At 42.2% G+C, this 19,993-nt stretch overlaps 1 protein-coding gene across 4 annotated transcripts in view; it reads right to left on the bottom strand.

Annotated features, from left to right (window-relative positions):
• Nucleotides 1-521: 521 nt before the first annotated feature.
• COL4A2 (collagen type IV alpha 2 chain) overlaps nucleotides 522-19,993 on the bottom strand; it is a 139,822-nt gene continuing 120,350 nt past the window's right edge. For all 4 annotated transcript variants that reach the window (XM_084223454.1, XM_084223452.1, XM_084223453.1 and 1 more), the window contains exons 32-48: nucleotides 18,755-18,898; nucleotides 17,366-17,491; nucleotides 16,822-17,003; nucleotides 15,309-15,372; nucleotides 14,854-14,928; nucleotides 14,081-14,188; nucleotides 13,029-13,136; nucleotides 11,711-11,782; nucleotides 11,203-11,328; nucleotides 9,732-9,848; nucleotides 8,232-8,393; nucleotides 7,998-8,096; nucleotides 7,097-7,243; nucleotides 6,371-6,487; nucleotides 5,319-5,510; nucleotides 4,748-5,034; nucleotides 522-2,157 (exon numbers count right to left, since the gene is read on the bottom strand). In XM_084223454.1, the coding sequence (XP_084079580.1) occupies nucleotides 1,903-2,157; nucleotides 4,748-5,034; nucleotides 5,319-5,510; nucleotides 6,371-6,487; nucleotides 7,097-7,243; nucleotides 7,998-8,096; nucleotides 8,232-8,393; nucleotides 9,732-9,848; nucleotides 11,203-11,328; nucleotides 11,711-11,782; nucleotides 13,029-13,136; nucleotides 14,081-14,188; nucleotides 14,854-14,928; nucleotides 15,309-15,372; nucleotides 16,822-17,003; nucleotides 17,366-17,491; nucleotides 18,755-18,898 (2,381 nt within the window). In that variant the 3' untranslated portion in view covers nucleotides 522-1,902. The remainder of the gene's footprint in view (nucleotides 2,158-4,747; nucleotides 5,035-5,318; nucleotides 5,511-6,370; nucleotides 6,488-7,096; nucleotides 7,244-7,997; nucleotides 8,097-8,231; nucleotides 8,394-9,731; nucleotides 9,849-11,202; nucleotides 11,329-11,710; nucleotides 11,783-13,028; nucleotides 13,137-14,080; nucleotides 14,189-14,853; nucleotides 14,929-15,308; nucleotides 15,373-16,821; nucleotides 17,004-17,365; nucleotides 17,492-18,754; nucleotides 18,899-19,993) is intronic.

The following is a 19,993-nucleotide window of genomic DNA, read 5'->3' as shown; positions in this document are numbered from 1 at the left end:
CCAAGTTGGATGTCACTCTGAACAACCTGGTCTAGTGAAAGATCTCCCTGTCCATGGCAGGGGGCTTGGAACAAAATAATTTTTATGGTCCCTTCTAATTCAACCCATTCTATTATTCTAGACCTTTAACTTAATTTATATATATATTTTTTTTTGTGGAGGTAACACTCATCAAGTCTGGTAAACGTTGGTTTCCTGAAGAACATTGTAGAGCATGAATAAGGGTTGTTTTAATCTGCAATGCCACAGTTTATTTGCTTTCATCATTCTAACAACAGATTAAATACTATTTTACTTGTTCATCTTAAATAAGTGATTTTAGAGACAGCTTTCCTCTAAGATCTTTTTAAATGCAATGAAACAAACAAGTGTTCTCTGGTTGAAGAGTTTGAGTTTCAGCAGGAGGAGTTTGCTGGGAGTGCTTTTCTAATTCCCTAGTACAAAAGAAGTATTTCAACAGAGTAGTCCATATGCTTTGTAAGGAAAAACACAGTTTACAAAATAGAAATCACCAACAAATAGAGATGTAGAAAAAAAGGGTTTATTTATGATACAGTGAGGTTGGAATGTAATAATAATAAAAGCCAAGAAGCACCTGAAGCAGGAGTGAGGTGAGTTACTGAAAAATCACTGTAATTGCTATAAATATTAATCAGATTATGTGAACATGAAATTTGTAGCTGATCCTTTTTTCCCTCCTCTCTTGCAGTGCTGACAGACAACTTTGGGCTAAATTGTTTCTTCCTACAGAAGGAAAGAACTAGGCATTCTGGCAATTATCAACCCTTTTCTACAGGAAAAGATGATGCCAAATAAATGCCTTGCTTCCCTCCCCTTTGCTTTTGCAAGGATGACTCTGCAGGTTGGGATGGTGGCCATCCCACTGCCACTTGTCCCCAGCTGCCAGGACAGGACAGATTAAAGAGCCAGCTGGCAGGGCTGCAGGTGCTGTGTTTGAGGGTCATGTGGCATTGAGCACTCCTGCAAACCCTGCCCTGTGTGCTGCTCCAACATGATGTGGCCAAACCCTGTTTGTGATCAGTGGCTTGATTTTGGAGGGGAAGAGGTGCAATGCAAAAACCAATTGCTGCTGCTGTGGGGGTGGTGTGACACAGATGAAATGTCCACACCACGATGGAGCAAGGGATGCTTTGGCTTGGGGTATGTCTAGGAAAAACACCATCAAGCTTATAGAATAAAATGCTAATCTTCATGCAGACTTCTCACCAAATTGAAAGAGTTGCATTTTGTGGTTACTGTTTTTGGGAGCCTGTGGGCTTTGTTATTGGCAGTGGTTAAGTGCTAAAGCATGGTGAGGCTTGGGAAAAAAAAAAAAAGACGGTGTTGGATGTGTTTGAAATGCCCAAGCATTTCATGTAAATGTAAATTAGGCTTCAGTGCTGGACATGAGCATTTTGGACCACAGTATATTTTCAGTATTTTGCAACAATTTAGGACTTAGATCATCCTGTGTTAATTTATGGAACTGCAGCTGTTAGTGTTTACTGTTGTGACAAATACAGTAAATAGCAAGATACATATATTCTCTTCAGGTAAATGCAGTGGGTATCTGACCAAGGAAACCTTTTATTACTGAAATTTTTTTGGTGTTTCAAAGCTGTGAGTATTTCTATCATTTGGAAAATGATGTAATATTAGACTAGCAAAAAATGTGTATATATTCTGCATAGTGGGAGAACACACCACTAGATCTGTTCGACTTAATTTGTGTTATACTTAACTTGCTTTTACAGACACTTAAAAAATTAATTTCCATTCAGCTTTTGAGGTAATAAGTTAAAAAAAGCACCAACATGATTTATTCAATTGTCTAACCACCTCAGAAGGCTCCTCAGTATAAGAACTACGGGATAAGGCGGTTCCTTGTACTGTGAGAGACGTCTATAAGTTTTTCATACAGACTTGACATCTGCTGATGTGGCTTCGGATGAGTCCTGCCTTGAGTGTGTCTCCCGAGGGCTTGCTCTGGAAGGGCTGGTCGATGGTGGTGAGCCAGAAGCTGTACTTGTTTGCAAAGTAGTGACAGGTTCCGCGGGCGCCGTTGCACTCGATGAAAGGAGTCGCCCTGAAATCTTCTAGGCAGCTCCCAGGAGAAACCAGCGACTGTCCTCCACCTTCATCACCAGCAGCAGTGTGCTAAGGGAGACAAGGAGGGCAGTGTTCAGAGTGCAGCCTCAGGCAGTGCTGTCATAAACTTACATGTGTGAAAAAACACTAGAATTGCTCCTAGTCCTTATCTCCAGAGCAGAAAGCTGGCCAGTCCTGCAGCTGTGTAAGGGCTTGGCTATGCTATAACTATACAGAGCAGCTAGCCCATGGGCTGATGCCTCTTTGAAACCTTCTGACAAACATCTTTTCTGTCGTTAAGATTTTCACTGTTGGAAATCTTAGAATTGGAGAATCATTTAGGTGGAAGGGCCCACTGGAGGTCACTTCCCCCAGTTCCCTGCTCAGAGCTGACAGCAAAGTTGCCCTCAGTTGCTCCAAGATGCTGTGAAGTTGTTAATACCTCCAAGGACGGACCTCCCACAACTTGTCTGGCCATCTTGCTCCTCTGTTTTATTACCCTCACTGAGAACAATTTTTCACCATATATTTAATTCAAACTTCCCAAATTATAAAGTCTTACTCTGCATTGCGTGTGAGGAGCACTGCAGAAACAGAATTACCTTATATACAATAACTAGTTCCTTGTAATACATGTTTTTTAACAGTAAATTACACCAGAATCATGCATCTTTACACCCCTCAACTGTTGCCTTTGACAGGTTCTGTAATTATGAATTGAATGTTGCTTTTCTTCTGTCAAAGGCATTACTAACAAAATGGGCATTTTTTCTGTCCCTTTAATAAATATATAGCTGTATTTTTAAATCATACTGTAGAATTTTTGTTAGGAACTGAAAGAATCTGTAATACAAAAGAAAGCAGCTGGAAAATAAGTTCTTAAACAGTCTTGTAAATGTAGGTAATGTAAGAGGCAGCATAAACTATTTCAACTTTGAGGCCTCTGCAGTTGGAGCTGGAAAGCAGATAGTAACACCTGCTGATGCTGTTTGAGCCCTGGTGTGGGAGCAGCCCTGCCTGGCAACCTCAGGTTGAGCTCTGGTATTCCATGCTTGCCTGCAAGCTCCAGCTCTTTGCTTACAGCATCTCCTCTGGCATTCCCTATGGCTTTTTATCCTCCTGCAACGCTTACCCATATAGGATGTGTGACAGTGGAGTGCCCTTGCTACATGAAATCTCTCTGACTTCTCTGGCTGTTTGGGCAGAGTCTGTGCTGACTGAGGATTGTCCCCTGCTCAGGGGAAGGAGGGAGAAATGTAAGCCAAGGAATTAAAACAGCATGTACTCTGAGAAAACCACAAGTGTGCTCTACTTCTTCCACAGTTGCCTGAGAAGCAAAAATGTGCACACCAAACACTTCATTTGCTCCACAAGCCAGCTGGGAACATGGGAATTTTTCTCACAATGTGTACCACAGTGCTGACAGACTTTGCTCTGGCAAAAAGTTCTCGCTAAGGTGACAACTTTGCTCTTAACAATACCCAGTGTTTACATGGGGCTTTGCAAATATTTAATTAATTCTTGGCATTCTTTTGAAGGAACTATGAGATTGGTATCAGGGCTTTTTATAGAAGCAAAAGAAAGGTCAAACACAGGGATGGTAAAAAATCTGACCTACTCTCTCAAAATGTAGGGATTTTTTTTTTTTCTGTACCAAATTTTGGATTTGCCTGTATCTTATTTTCTGAAAACTTTAAGTTTTTGGCTTTTGACATACAAATGGTTTGTGGGTAAGATTGACTATTGTTCTTTAATGATGTCTTCTGCCACAGAAATCTTGTTTCTTTTCCAGTACTGTTTACTTCGGGATTCAGCCCAGTCTTCAAAAAGTTAACAACATGGGCATGCTGCTGCAGGTTTTGACTCTTGTGTTCATTCAGCAAGTCAGAAAAATGAGCATCTGTCAGACCACTCACTGACATTTTAGATGCTCTTTACCATGCAAAGCCCTCTGGGGCTCATATGATCCCTCTGTACAGTCTTGCAAAAAAAGGTCAGGCCCTTCAGTAGGTCTTCTGCTGCACACCCAGCACTAAGTTTTTCTGTAACATCCCATTTCCTAATTATAAGATCACAAGATTGAAGAGCTCATGTAGACCATGGGATGCACAGCTCAGCTCTTACTGCCAACAACACTAAAAATTAATTTTTAAAATTACCAGAAGCTGTCTCTCTTTCCAGAGTAAGTGAAAGACTTTGGCTTAAAAATCTTCAACCAAAACACCAATGATTTTTAAATTTCAAAAAGAAGGGAAAAAGCATGTTGTTGCTTTTCCTTTTTTTTCCCCTAGATCAACTTCTTAGTAGTGATGTATGTAAATAAGTCCAAATCTTTAGCTGTGAAAATGCTTTGTATGCTCCTGTTGCACCTCAGTGTAATTTTATTTGTTAAGTCCTTTTATTCTGTTCTGAAGTGCTATTTTGTACATAAAGTAAGGTCTCCAGATGCTACTCTGACAAGAGACAATTTTCTCTGAAATTCACAGAAATTTTCATCTTCCTTTTCTGCTTCCTAGAAATTACTTTTGTAGTTCCCTGGTTCCCCAGAATGATGCATGGTTTTGGTCTTGCTGCCCTGAAGCGGAGCAGCCTTACTAGTACCAAACCCTCAAATTTAAAACCCACTGCTGCACAAAATGTGTCACTGGAGACCCAGTACCATAAGGAAGGAATATCCGATCCACAAACTGCGCCAGCCTTCAGGGCAGTGAGGAATAGAAGCTTCTTGGCTGTGGACAGCAATTGCCACAGCCGGGGCCTCGCAGACCGAGCAGCGACTGATGTATGGCTTAATGTCTTCTTCTGCCACGGGCATCATTGGGAGAGGGGCCGTAGTTGAGAGCCAGTAGGATTTATCATTTCGACTGGCATAGTAGCAAATATCCCCAGGGTTACAGTAGAGGAACGGCATGGTGCTAAAGCGAGACAAACACGAGCCAGCCAGCCCTGTTCAAAAGAAGAAGGAAAAGGCAATCATTCTCACAGGACACAATGCACCCTTCCAGTTTCCTGCTCTTCCCCAAGTCCCTGTCAGGAAAGCCCCGTGGTCCAGAATGTTTTGCTGGCTTTACAGGTGCCCTCAAACAACACTGATGATTTGCAGGAGCTCTCTCAGGGGCACTCCATGAAGACATGTAGTTTTTATACTCTCGTTTTAGTGCTTCCCATGCCTGTTTGTTGTAGTCCCAGCCTTTGGAATCGAGGCTGCTGCCAGCAATATTTGTACATACCTAGATCCTGGTTGTGTGCTTTCTCTTGTCCTTCAAAATAGAGTAGGCTGTACCCGCTCCAGAGTTTGTTCATGCCAACGGGGCACATTGGCTCCTGGTCGGACTGGCTGTGCTTCACCAGCAGGTAGCCCATGCTGACACTGCGCCCCGGCATGCCGGGGGGCCCCGGGCTACCCGGCCGGCCTGGCTGGCCTTAGAGGAGAGCAGAAAAGAAAGAATCCAGCTGAGCTTGTGCTCCCACAAATGACCTGGTGCCAGCTGATACTCCAGCTAAGCTGCTGACCACAGCTTAATGGCACGATGCCTTTTCTTTATGGTAAATTATTGTTAAAAGAGCTGCAGTTCTAGGATTATAACAGTCGCTGGATCAGGCTCCCTGATTTCTAACATAATGCATATCACACCAGAACTAGGGAAAGTCACAAATAAAGTTCTGATGAATTTGAGCATATTTGGTACAACAGAGATGAGCAGATTTTTCCTTTAAAATATTTTCTCAGTCCAAGATTTACCCGTGGTTGTTGGACTTCCTGCATTTGACTCATACACTTGAAACTGTGCTCTGGAAATACCTTTTTCTTTGTGTGCTTAGCTAACTAAGATAGTAATAGTTCTGCTCTTTGATTTGATAAGGACACAGGTATTTCCTTTGCAGACACATTCCCTGAAACTTCATCTATCCAAGTTTCACCTACCCACCCAGTCATCTCCATGAATCTAACTGTTAGTTAAACACTAGGCTGAAAATACTTGAAGAGAATAAATACACTCAAGAATGAACCAAAATCATGAGTGGACCGATATCTACAGCTATCAAAATTTATTCTAAAAATACTGCCCTAAGGTAACTGTTAACATTTAATTAGTTGTCCCTTGTGAAGTATCTATGAAGACAGAAACTTTCCTCCCCTCCCTTTCCCTCCCCTCCTCCACCTTCCTTTTGCTCCCTGCCCCTCCTCTCTCTCATTTCCTTCCAGTGAAGTAGTAACTGCAGAGTGATTAGGTGCAGAGAAATGGCAAAGAGGAAAAAAGTGCTGTGTGATAACTCTTACCTTCAAATCCCACCGGACCCTGAAATCCCATTCCTCCTTGTTCCCCTCTGGAGCCAGGAGGAGCTGGAATGCCACCCCTGCCCTGGAGTCCTGGCTCTCCAGGTGAGCCTCTGAAACCTTATACAACAATGATTGTAAGCACAGTGCCTGCAGACATATCAACATGCCCATCCCACTTCCTTAACATGAGCTCTACTTGTGTACGTTTGGTCCTGTCTGCTGGGCTGGCACTAAAGGTAAGATCCCATGGTACTTCCTCAGGCAAAAAAACCCAAGTTCATTAGAAAAGCTTGCTGGGGTGAAGACTACATGAGTCCCACAACCTTAATCCTTCACTCTTGGCACCACTTATCTCTGATGAGGCTCATGACAGAAGGTGCAGTGCATCAGCTCTACACATCACTGATGCTATGTTATTAGCATCCAAGCTGACAGTGTTCCCACAAGGATGTGCACTTTCCACCAGAGATGTTCAGTCTTGATGTGCATGAGATCCATACCTGATGTTGCTTTGGCCTTGTGAGTGTTGCCAAAGTTATTTCCTGTTTTGCTTATGTTCTGAATGCTATGAGGAGGAAGAAAGCTGAAGCCTCAGCTTTGGAAGACTGAAAATTGACTCTCCTTTCTGGCTTACAGACTTTAAAGTAGAAGAGCACCAAATCAGTGGCCTCAGTGGCCTCAATCTGCTAAGGGGAGCAGCTTTCAGCCTGAATGTGTGATTCCTACCTGGATCTCCTGGTGGGCCCTGAGGTCCCATATCTCCTGGGCTTCCTTGAGGTCCTATATTTCCACGGGGACCTGGTGAACCTTGCTCAGCAACCAGCCTTGGAAGATCAGGGACTGGCCCAGGAGAGCCTGGAGGTCCCTGGAAGCCTGTCATTAGAAGCAAGATGAGATAGTTTGATTAAAAAAAAAACCCAACCACCCTATATTTTTCCTTAATGTACTTTCATCCAGAGACATGTTGCTCTTGCTTGGCTGCACATGCATGAGAGGCCTATGGTCTGCAACTCAGCAGCTTGGGTATGGCAGCTGTATTATACTGGGGAAATATGTGTGGGTATGGGATGCCCAAGATGAGACAATCTCCCAGTATGGGATCATCTCCAAGAGACTGTCTTCACCTGAACTGTACATAGATAGGCAAAAGGAAATTTATGATGCTGCTGCTCCCTCATTTATGACACAGGAAGCTGGGAAGTTACCCCAAACAACTGCAGCTCTCTGAGGTGCAGCACCATCTTTTGGTGGGCTTCAAGAGACACAAATACATGATGATATACATGGAGTGGTGGATTTTAAACCCCTCTTTAAATATTCAGGATGTCTACTCTGCAGGATTAATTTAGACAATAAATCCTTTTCACTGACTGTAAATGTGGCTCTGACTTTGGAGTTGGCACCTCATACAAATCAAATTCATAAAGCTAAAACTTGACTACTCATGTTGAATTCCAGGCATCAGCCCCCTGGAACTTCCCAGCATTCACAGAGTCATGCAGGTTGGAGGACTGTGGAGGTCACCAAGCCCAACCTCCTGCTCAAAGCAGGGCTAGTCAGGTCACTCTGTGGAGCTGCAGGATGAGTGGTTTCAGAAGGAGTCACACATCTGACTGCATGCGCTTACCTGTTAATCCTCTATCCCCCTTGGGTCCAATGGGTCCCAGGTCACCTGGAAATCCTACTGTGCCCATAAAGCCAATGACACCTTGTTCACCCCTAGGACCTTTAATGCAAAATGACAAGTGGCATTATTGCATTTCAGTACAAATCAAGTGAGTGCAAAAGTCATGGTGTTAAAGCTGCTGTAGCACAGAAGGCTCTCCTGCCTCCTGCCACGATCAGCATTTCCCATCCTTACCTTTTGGTCCAGGAAATCCAGGCAAGCCAGGTCTTCCTGATAATCCAGGATCACCTCTACTTCCTTTTGGGCCAATTTCTCCAGTCCTACCTGTTTCTCCACTTTCTCCTTTGCTTCCTGGTGGAGCAGGTATTCCAGGCTGCCCCTGTGGTCCTGGATAGCCTGTTTAGAGGACATAGAGATTGCAATCTGTTTATACTTAACACCTGGGCACCGAGGAAAGTAACAGAACTATCTAACCATATCCCATCAGGTTCTATTTCCTTAATTTAAGCAGGGGACAGACTTATTCAGCACTCCTGCTCCTGCTCTCAGGCTGGCAGCAGTGGCAGAGGAATTAGAGGATGAAGCTCCCACAAAACAGTGTTATCTCAAGCAAGATTTCAGCAGAAATACGGTGCCTGCTGAGATACAGTCTTCCATGAACTATTTCTTCACTAGCAAATGCCCCACCTCCCTAGATGTTTCCTTGCTTCATCCTGAATTATCCAAGTAGCTAGAGAGAAATCAGAGAGCAGCAAGTATCTGACTCAGAGACAAGGACTTACTGTTCTGTGTATCTTAGTGCTTCAGTTGAACATCTGGAACCAAATAAGTACTTCATGCTGTCTTGGGAATTATGGGAACAGCTTCTTTTTCTAGAATTTCATACTGCCTGAAGCTAAACCTGGCAGGTTTCTCTTCAGTTACCTCTGCTGCTTACAAGACATTTGGACCTTTTTTTCTGAGGAGAGGATAACCCTTACTATGTAGGGTTTTGAGTGGGGCATCTCTTGTGCTGCCTTTTGAGGCTGGATCACATGAAGATACGATTGCAAGGCAAAGTCAGAGTGAGCCACACTTGTCTCATCATATTGGCTGGGATATGGTGTTCCTGTTTCCCCTCTTCTGAGTGCTTGGAGAGTTGGAATCAGTATGCAGAGTCAGGCCAACTAACAACCTCTTTAAACTTGGAAGTCTAGGCATTTTGTTGGTTTACAGCTGATTTGTCTAAGTTTTTGCTGAGTTTACACAAAAATTTCCATCCATTGTATAAAGATGTTAGTGGAACAACTTCTGCTACAAGCTCTTCATAGTGGCACTGCAGTTTGAAATGATTGTGCAGTCCAATAAGCAACAGGAATTTTAAAGAAGGAAGAGCTAATACTTTCCAGTGTAATTTAGCTTGCATGGTCATTTCACATAGGAGAATTTTGTAAATTATTAAGACAATTTAATAGACTTGCAAATCTGCCACAGACCTCAGATTTTAGAGTAGTAGATTAGCATAATGCTTCTGAAAGTTGTCAAGAGAATTCTGGATTATTTAATCTGTTATTTGCATGAAGATCAAACCCTTCCATCAGGACAACCTGGAGGAGTTGCCTTTTGCTTTCAAGAGGTCTGTCTCTATTATCTGATCTACCATGAGTTCTGTCCAACAATTTTAGTGCTGTATTTAATAGGGCTACTTTACTGAAACCAGACAGAAATAACAATGACTGCTGTTGCATGAATTACCTGGTACTCCATCTAGACCTGGGGAGCCTTTATCACCAGGATATCCTGATATATTTGAAATCCCAGGAGGCCCTGGAAATCCTTCCTGCCCAGGAATACCAAAGGATCCTGGGACTCCTGAAGGGAAGAAAAGAAATAATTAATACTGCAAGGAAAATGCACAACTGAGATTAAAATGACTCATGTTAGACTAAGGAGTGGGATTTTCAAAATAGAAAACACCTGCAGTTCCCACTGATTTTTGTTTTATTTTTTTTCAGATGATACTGTGGAAGTTGTTTTTTATTTTTTAAAAAACCAAATACTAGTCCTCTACCAAAGCTCTCTGGGTAGCAAATTACATTTCACTGTGTTGAATACTAATAATCTTGTGTCTGCCAGGTAAAATATTATTTCAATATAGGAAGTACTCAAAATATCCTAGGTATACTGAAGCAGGCAGGAAAGCAGCTTTGTTCTTCAGTGCCTGCAGGGTGAGGGCTGACAATTAGCATTATCTGGCGTGAGTTAAAACCAGAAGTTCAAATCCAAGAAGTTCTCTAGAGATGAGAAATTGTTAAGTGGTCAAAAATCTGCCCTACCAGTAAGAGATTATTCTTTTAAGTATATTGAAGTTGTTAGGAAGTTGACCTTCTGTTTATAATTGTGACAAATAAAAATGAATGAGGTAAGCTGTTTTTTTGAATGCTTGATAATAAGTCTCTGAATGGTGTTTGAGGTGACATAGCATGTTAGTAACAATGAAGTGTAACACAAAAGAATATGCATGAGCCATTGAACCAAGCAGGTAAAGGCAATAAGTTTTTATATATCAGTCAGTCCTTAATCCTTTCAGAGCCAAAATGTTGGAAAAATTCAGAAAAACAAATCCACAAAAAACATATGTAATTAGTTTATTTGTTCATAACATAAGTCTGGTGACTTCTTGATGGGTGAAAACCAGGTGGTGACCCGTTCTGAGATGAGCAGAGTCTGTTACAGCACAGAGGGCTGGAGCTTACTCTGCACTAGGTATAGATGGCACCAGCAAAGCCTTGTGTATGGGAACAGAGCCCCAGGGTGCCAGCAGGACATTCACACATTGAGAGGCAGTGAGGCTCTCAGGAGAAAGGTAAATATGGACAGGTTTGCCACAAAAAGAGAGAGGTGTCATGTGTTTGTGTAACTGGAACTTGGTTAAAGATATTTGGGGAGCTAATGGCTGAGAGCAGCCTCTGGCATTTGCAGCCTGCTGAGCCCAGTGGGTGCTACAAGAGGGGGAAGCACTCAGGCTGTGCAGCCCTGGGGAATACACACTGCTGTTCCCTGGGCAAGGGCTGGCTGTGCTGCAGCACCACAAACTCCAACAGTGACCTTGCCAGCTTCGGGAGCTCACCTATTCACCTGTCTACCCCAGAGTGTATTTTGTGACATCTCTAACACCCACATATGAAACAAGTAACAGGTGGATCCCATTCTCTGGAGCACAGACCTGGAACACCTCTCTCTCCCTTCTGGCCTGGAGGTCCTCGGCTGCCTTCTACTCTGCTTGGCTCTCCTGCTTCTCCTTTGTCACCCACTGCACCTGGGAAACCTGCAGAGCCGTACCCATCTGGACCTGTGGAGTTGTTCAGAAAAAAGAGGAAAGCTGAAACATTCCTGCATGTAACAGTGCATGCTGAAGTACATGTATAGATCATGCAGATTTACAAAATACATGAGACTGTAGTGGGTCACTGAATAAAAGGCTCATGATGAGAAAAAAGGCCTTGAAGTTTTAACTTTATCAGAGGAAAGAAATTATGATTTGAAGTTGTGTTCTGATCCACCTGTGGGGTAGCACATAGTGTATGAGTTGTTTGCCAGAGCCCACAATGAAGCACATTCCAAAGCTTTGGAGGACACAGTTTAAAAAACTGCATTACGAAGATCTCACTGACCAAACTTGAAGAGAACACAAAGTTGTGCCTGTGAACAGGCAGAGTAACAGCCTCACTTACCTGGTGATCCTGGTAAGCCCTTAGTGCCCGGTAAACCATGCAGTCCACTGATTCCCCTGAAGCCAGGCTGGCCTGTTTTAAAATTATATTCATGATTATCATAACACTTTCTATTAGTCTGTATATATTCCTGGGCAAAAAAAATCAAATGCTTGAATAAATGCTATTCTTTGTTAAAATATGGTGCATTATATGCAAATGAATTAATTACTGTAAGTTTATTATGAAATACACCACGCTATGGTTTTGTGATTGGCAAATTTTGTTATTATCAAATAAACTCATTACTGCAGAGATATTTTTAAAAATATCTCTGATCTGGCAGCATGTCATTAGTTCCACTCTTGCTGCCATAGGTTTTTTAATACCCATTTAGTTTTCCGAAATCCTCAAGCCAAGACAATTATGACATAATTGAAGACTCTAAAAGTGGTTATAATAAAGCTGTCTTCAGGAGCAATTCATTCGGTGTCATTTAAAAAACCCCAAAAAAACTCTACAAAAATGTCTGATAGCTACCTTACTGTTGTTACAGGTAAAATTTATTCCATCTATTTGTACCTGTCAAAGTGCTAAGTATGATGTTAAAGCTAGACAATGGCCAGAGCTCTGGAGGACTATTCAGTCTCAGAAAAATAAGTGTCTGTCTCTCTTCACTGTCTAAAAAGGCAGTCTTCATAACTGTATTAGCTTAGCTTTGAGGCAGAATCAGATAGAAGAATCTTATTGAAAGGTTTCTGGCTGAAAGGTAGAAAAATTCTGCTGTCTTAATATATTAAGGCATTAAGTGTCAACCATTGAGATTCTGTATCCTGTGATACAAATAGCTTCATTTGAAACTATCACCTGCATTTTCATAGCACAATTCTGTCTAAACCATAAGTCATTTATTCTTGAAACCAGATATTGGATCAGTTAACAGTTTTTGGTGATGATGCAGGACAAATATGTTGTTTGCTATCTAATGCCACATTATAATATTCTCATATTGTACATTACTACCCTTGCTGCATGTTTAGTAATTTTTTATTGCTTTTTTTTATTTCTTAGCTGTCATGAAAAACAAAAATGTTTCTCGAAAACTGCTTTCCTAGTTGAAGAGGTCATCAACAGTTAAAATGAGCTGAAAAGACACCAGAAGCCATAAATCAGCAACGTCCCATTGTTAACGCACTTGAACTTTGCGAGGAACAAATATTTTAGTACAGGAAACTCTGCCACTCTGAACTGCAAAAATCCCTTTTCTTCTTCTTCACCCCAGAAGAACATTTGCAAGTGCTCACGCAGAAATGACTGAATAGCTGAAGCTGTACAATACCTGCTTGTCCTGGTAAGCCAGGCCAGCCAGGAGCTCCCTTTTGACCTGCAAGTCCAGGAGTCCCAGGGTTTCCTTGCTGCCCTGGGGGGCCAACCAGTCCTGGCAAACCTGCGTGACAACAATGAATCATTGCTCATGAGCATCCTTAAAACCAACAGCCAAAACACTGACTTGTGCTACTTTCATTCTCCCAGGCAGCAAAATGAAGACCTTCCCTTCCTGATGTCATTGTATGGCACTGCACTGCTCATCCAAGTGGATGAAAACTAAAGAGAGCACAGGTAGGAGAGACAAAGTATAAAAGAACAGCTCATTACAAACTTCAGCTTTCTGACAACCTCAGAAAGACAGTGAGCTCCTCCTAATAAAATAACTTGACTTCTATTGCCAGTTACAACAAGTGATTTCATTTCTGTGCATGTCACTTTCCCCTTCTGCTGCACTCGTTTTGCCTTTCCCACTGAGAAGCTGATCAAACAAGAAATGTTTCCCAGTGAGGCACCTGTTGAAGCTCTTCCAGTCTTGGCTGGAGTTTCTAGGCCTTCTAATGAGAAGAAGTGTGGAGCACTGTTCTGAAAGAGCATCCCCATGATCCTCCTGCAACCGGACATGTTCTTAAGCCCTGTATGTGTGATCCAGCCACAGCTGAAGCTGACTTTGCTTCTCTTGTACAGCTGGCCCATGAGCCTGGCTCAAAGGCTCTGTAACTGTGTCCTGGGAGATACTGACTTCATTTACGGCAGGAAAGGTCATTGAAAAGCCTACTCCTCGTAGTACTGCAACATTAGAATAGCTGAGTATGCCAGCAATCAACACTTTGACTGGACACATGGTTGCTATAGAAAAGGAAAAAATTCTATCAAGTAGAATTAGGTTTTTGCAATTTTCTCTTAACTTCTGCTGTGAGTTCCATATCCTTGTCACTGCTCCTCACCAATTTACAGAATGATGAAGATAATAAAAATTTAATTATTTTCTTTTGATGGAAAGAGTATTTTTCGTTTTCCTCTTAAACAGTGTTATTCTTTGGAGTGTTAAAAAGAATATTTTACCTTCCTGTCCCACAGAGCCAGGGACACCCTGCGTGCCCTTGAGGCCTTCAATGCCAGGGAAACCAGGATCACCACCTTCTCCTTTTGGTCCCACACCTCCTCTTATGCCTGGAAAACCACAAAACCAGTTTGTTCTTTTAATTCTTTTAATATTCTTTAAAGCAAACAAGCATAACATGAACTTGGCCACTGAATGGGTCCTGGTCTTGCCACATAGAGACATTCTTCTAGTCAGGGAGCTTACATAATCTGGGAGCCACATAAAGACATTCTTCTAGTCAGGGTGCTTACATAATCTGGGACCATGAACAGTCCTCTGGCCAAATGATCCTTAAACTTGTTTTTAAAAGTGCTCCCCAAATTACGTGGAATTCATATTCAACATCACTGATATTCAAGTGCACTGCATGTACAGGGAAATTAATTCTACTACCTAACAACTCAATCCAAAATTTACAAGACTTTGCTATCCCACCTTCTATCATCATGGCCTGATAATGCTCTTTTTGTCATCAACAGCAAAACAAATTATACAGAAATGTTTACTGGAGTTGCCAGTGATGATGTTTACTGCTATAATGGTATTTTCAGTTGAAGAGGTAAATGTAGCACATATTGATTTCAATAAAGAAAAGATGAACCTCTCCAGGAGCTGTCATGGGAGCACAGGTTCAAGAGCCATCAAGAGCCCATAGAAATCTCCCCCTCCTTTCCTCTGGGAACTTTGGTATGTGAAAAGAAATACATTCAGAGAGCAAATGTGAAATTAATACCTGTTAAGCCTGGCACACCAACTTCCCCTTTCAGGCCTGGCATTCCTGGTAAGTTTATAGTATCTCCTCGATCACCTATTTCAAACAAAAATGAAATAGTGGTAAGGCTTTAATTTAAACAGCACTTCATGTTATTTTGAAGGAATCGCAACTTCAGAGGCAAAATTCTGCAACTATTATCTTTGTAGAATAAAAGAGAAGTAAATTAAAGACAGCAAAAAATGTGTCTGCAAGAGCCTCCCTCCTTGCCACAGATGGATTTATCCATGGACAGCACGTGTTGCATGAAATTAACAGTTTTAACCTTTTTAGAATCTTCCACACCTACAATATAATTCTGTAAGACTGTAGAAAGACTCTGAGATTGACAACACACTGAGGCCCCTCAGAACTTAATGTCAAGTACTGGATGGGTGATGAATACAGAGAGTACTCAGATAAAAGAACAAACTCACCTATTTCTCCATGGGAGCCAGGAGTACCAAAATGGCCTGAAATTCCTGGAATGCCCTTCTCTCCCTATCATATGATTGAAAACAAGCATCAGTTAGTGAAGATGAGGACTTATTCAACCTTCCAAGCAGCTGACTTTGGAAATACTAAAAAAGGGCTATTGAAAGTACCACTTTTGAGTTTCTGTAGTACTTTACAGAGTAACGTGGCAGCAGTCTGTTCATCTAAATCAGTACCAGCCAAGGGACAAGTTATGTTTGCAAAGACTTAAGTTTAAAATTGAGGACATCCCATTATGCATATACAGCAGTGAGTCCTTGTGCTGGCTTTGGCTGGGGCAGAGTTGTTTTTTCACAGTAGCCAGTACAGGATTGTGTTTTGGATTTATGCTGGAGACACTGTTGATAATACACAGATGTTTTCATTCCTACTGAACTGAACTTATGACGTGTCAGGACATTTTTTGCTTGTAACCCCACCCACCCTGCCAGCGAGCAGGGATTTGGGAGGGGACACAGCTGGGACAGCTGATCCCAACTAACCCAGTGGATATCCCACACTCTATGGCCTCATGCTCAGCATATAAATCAGGGGGTATGATAGACTGGGGGGTAACAATGCTTGGGGATGGGCTGGGCATCAGCCAGTTAGTGGTGGGCAATAGTTTTCATTTGTATCACTTGTCTTTCTTAGGTTTTATTTATCTATCATTGTTATATTATGATTATTATTATTACTACTATTACTATTATTATTTATTGTTCTTGTAGTTTATTTCAATTCTAAAACTGTCCTTATCCACAAGTTCTCTCCCTTTTACCCTTCCAATTCTCTTTTCCTCCTGCTGGGAATGTGTGGGGGAGCAAGCGACTGGGTGTGGCTTAGATTCTGGCTGAGGTTAAACCATAAGAGTCCCACAGTCCTTGGTTAAAAAAAAATCTTACTGAAACCTGAAGGCAAAGAGAACCTGAGAAAGGAACGTAGTTTTTGTCTCTCTTAAATAAATGGTGTCTATAAGTCTACTGTCAGGCCTTTTCTAAGATTTTATTTCTTCCAGTGTAACTTATTTTGCAGCCAGAGTGAATTACAATGAATTACCCTCCAGAAGCTAAGATTCTTAGGCTCTTTTACTGTTAGGTAAGTGACAGTGAGTAACTGTTGGCAGTGATACCACTAAGGCCTGGGACAAAGAGAAAAATAAGCCCAACACTGAGAATAATTTTTACCAGCAGCTGTGGCAACGGGATCAAAGATCTAGAAGGAACCATCTGGGTCCTCACTGGCAAAATGCCGGCATATGAAATTTGGACGTCTCACAATGAGAAAAGAAATTGCTCTGCCTGATGAATGTTGGAGGGAGCAAGCAAAAGTATTTGATCTATTCACTCAGTGCTTATGGCATTTTTATCTTTGCACTGCTGTTGTTCAGTAAAATTTCAAGGGGTGAAGGCCACTTCCTGAGAAGCTGAATGCCAGCACAAGGACACGCTTATTCCCTCATGTGCACGAACTCACTCTGACTCCTGTGGTGCCAGGGAAGCCTCTGATGCCAGGAGAACCGGCAGGACCAGGATACCCTTTCACACCTGTCAGCCCTTTCGCGCCGATGTCTCCTTTCACACCAGCCACGTAGCTGGGATGCCCAGGGGACCCTGGGGTTCCTGTCTTTCCAGGAAGGCCTGGCATGCCCTTGCTACCTGCAGGCAGGGAAGAAGAAAATTAAATAAGGGAGGACTGACATGCAGGCTTGTGTGTAAGAAGGTTTCCTGCTACTAATTTTCTTACTACCTTCTTCTCGAAACATGGCACCACAATGTGCTGTACAAGGCAACACACACACACCCACACCCACACACACCCCCATATCATCTCTCAAAGCTTTCCTTGGGGGTGACTCTGTGAAATGCATCCAGGAGCTCAGTTTCTGCTGTCAGAGACCTTGCTGGGGAGGCTGCAGCCAAGTGGAACAAAAAGCAGGGAATATTTAATTTGGTAGCTGAGAAAAAGCACCTAATGAGAGTTCTGCATGTGCTTGCCTTGTTTTACTATGACCACTGACCTTTTAAGCCGAAGAATCCCTTTGTGCCCCTCTCTCCAACATCTCCTTTTTCACCTTTAACTTCCATCATCATGCTGGGCATGAGCTTTGGAGGGTCTCCTGGGGGGCCTTGATCCCCACGGTCACCTAAAGGGTAAGAAGCCCGACCATGTTACAAAATGCTAGTCAGCAGCATGGTCAGAAAAAGTGAACAGAAGAGTGAATGAGGAAAAAAGGAATGACCTTGCACAAGCTACAGAAAATCCACTCGCATGAAAAGTAACCTGTGTCGATACAACATGGCAGTGGAAGAGTCATGCTTAAGAAAACATGAAAACTGAGTTAAACTTTTGTAGATACAATCCTGGGAGTTGGACCCAGACTCCTCTGTGAAAGATAATTTATCTCTCAGCAGATCAGTTAGGAATCATGTTTTCATAAAAAAAGTCCCAAAATCATGGTTTATCAAAAAAACCAAGAAGCACATTGGAGAAAGCACTTTAGTGAAAGAAAGTAGTTTAGTTCTAGTGCAAAGGAAATCCTCAATCAAAAAGCCTAGGGCAAAAGAAAGTGTTTGGATTTGTTACCAGCTATAGGGTTCATTTTCTTGACCTTATCGTTACTGGTGATATCAGAAAATAATGTCCAGAAGAAGGGACCCATACAGACTCTATGAGTGTCTTTAGTTCTTTGTGGGGTGCAGAGACAGGCCAGTAACCCAGACTCGTCTCCTGTGATTATGCACTGTCTCATATTTCTTCAACAAGAAGTGTATTTGCACTTCTCTTCACAGGGGCTGTTTTCACACATGTCTTTTGCTGAGACTGTTGCTGGGATCACTGTTCTGCAACCTCTGAATTGCAGATACTTTTAAAAAAAATACCAATCCCCTAGAAAGAACATTTTGGTCTTGTGGCAAAACATTAATTTAAAGGCAATTGAGTGTAATCAAAAGAGGACTGAGTTACAGTTTTCATTTCACCAACAATAATACCACCTGAATGCTTGTGACTTTTAACTTTTTAATAATGTTTTTGACTTTTAACTACTTAATTGCCTGTTTTTCAGAATATTTAACTGTCTTTACAGTGCAACTGGAGAAAAATCTAAATATTCTCCCCCAAACATGTCAGGCTTCCTGGGAAAATGCTCTCTTGACTTCTGCACATGTCCAGGGGTGCCACTATCTGAGTTCAGATGAGTAATAAGATATTTGTCTCCAGTCTTAAGTGTGTAAAGAAGTAACCTTTCCCTGAGTCTAAAATCCAGGCCTCTTGGCCAGAGGCCCATGTGTGAAATAGGTGGAGGAATGTCTGAGCTAAATTTAACATGTGAAAAATGTGTCTTCTTTGTAAAATAGTTCTGCAGATGTGAAGAGCAAACACACCAGTACCACCCATAAGCAAATACCTTTGAAGCCACGTGCACCCTGTGAGCCTTTATCTCCCCGAGCACCAAGTGGGCCAAATTCTCCTTTGATTCCCTTGATGCCTGGTCTTCCTTTCAGGCCTGTCATGCCTTTGAAACCATCAATGCCAGGTGAACCTTTCAAGCCTTTAAGAAACAAGGGGAAAAAAACTGTTACTTTAGATTTCTGCAAACTAAGTAAATATGAACCAACAACACATGACATGACATGGTATGAAAACTTCAGTGCAGCAGTACCTATTTTTCAGGTGTCTTGATGCCTACAGCAATCCGTGAGTCTGGAGCAGGCACCCAAGCTCTCTAAAAGGTAGCAGAGCCCCTGAGGTCGTGTGCTCTCAGCAGTACATGAACCTGCCTCAACTGGCCAGGAAGAGGGGTTGTGGAGATGACCAGAACCACTGCACTCTTCTGAGGGATCAGCAGAACCCCTCTCCTAGAGGTGAGCTTGAGATATGTACCTAGTTCCACATAAGGCTTGTAGTCAGCCTGGTCTACATGTAGAGATACACATCATGGGTCTAGGACTGGCTGGTCCTTTCTCACCAAAAATTCCCCTACTTCACTTTTCTAAACAAGAGAATGCCATTTTACATGGGAAATGCTAACAAACAGATCTTAATTTCTCTCAGTTGAGAGCTGATCAGTACCCCAGAGCTAGTCTTGTCCTGTCCTTCCAACTGATGAAATTGCAACATGCATTTTTAAGCATGCTTTGTGCTCAGCTTGGTTTCACATGGAATTGAGCCCTCTTCAAACTCCCTGTGTGGTGTAGGCAATGTGCATTACACATATGTGTTTTCTTGTGGCTGGTAGGTGAGAATCTCACATTCTCAACATAACACCAGTGTCCTAAAGTCACCATTGAGGTCTTGTGTCTGGCACTGCTCAGTTCACAGCTCCCAGCTTTTAAAAACTTTAAAGCCGATGTTTGGGGAAACATCTCTTAAATTTCACTGAGGACCAATGGGACCAGGACAAGGGTAAGACTTTTAGAGAGAAAACAGTAAATACTGTGTATTTTTTAAAATTAGAAATAAACCAGCCATTGCTCTTCTCAATAGGGCTGCATATCACAAGCTAGCACTGTGCCAAGCTCAACATAGGGGAAAATAGGCAGTAATTTTGGAATATATTAGGCACAAGACCCTAATTCTACTGTTTTAAATAGAGGGAGACCAGCAGAGAATAAGCCTGGTTCATGTCTGCACAGAAAAGCTTTAA

The sequence above is a fragment of the Fringilla coelebs genome (genome assembly GCF_963513975.1).
Source record: "Fringilla coelebs genome assembly, chromosome: 2".
Lineage (NCBI taxonomy): Eukaryota > Metazoa > Chordata > Aves > Passeriformes > Fringillidae > Fringilla > Fringilla coelebs.
Note: the sequence above shows the minus strand (reverse complement) of the source record. Positions and strands in the feature narration are given on the sequence as shown.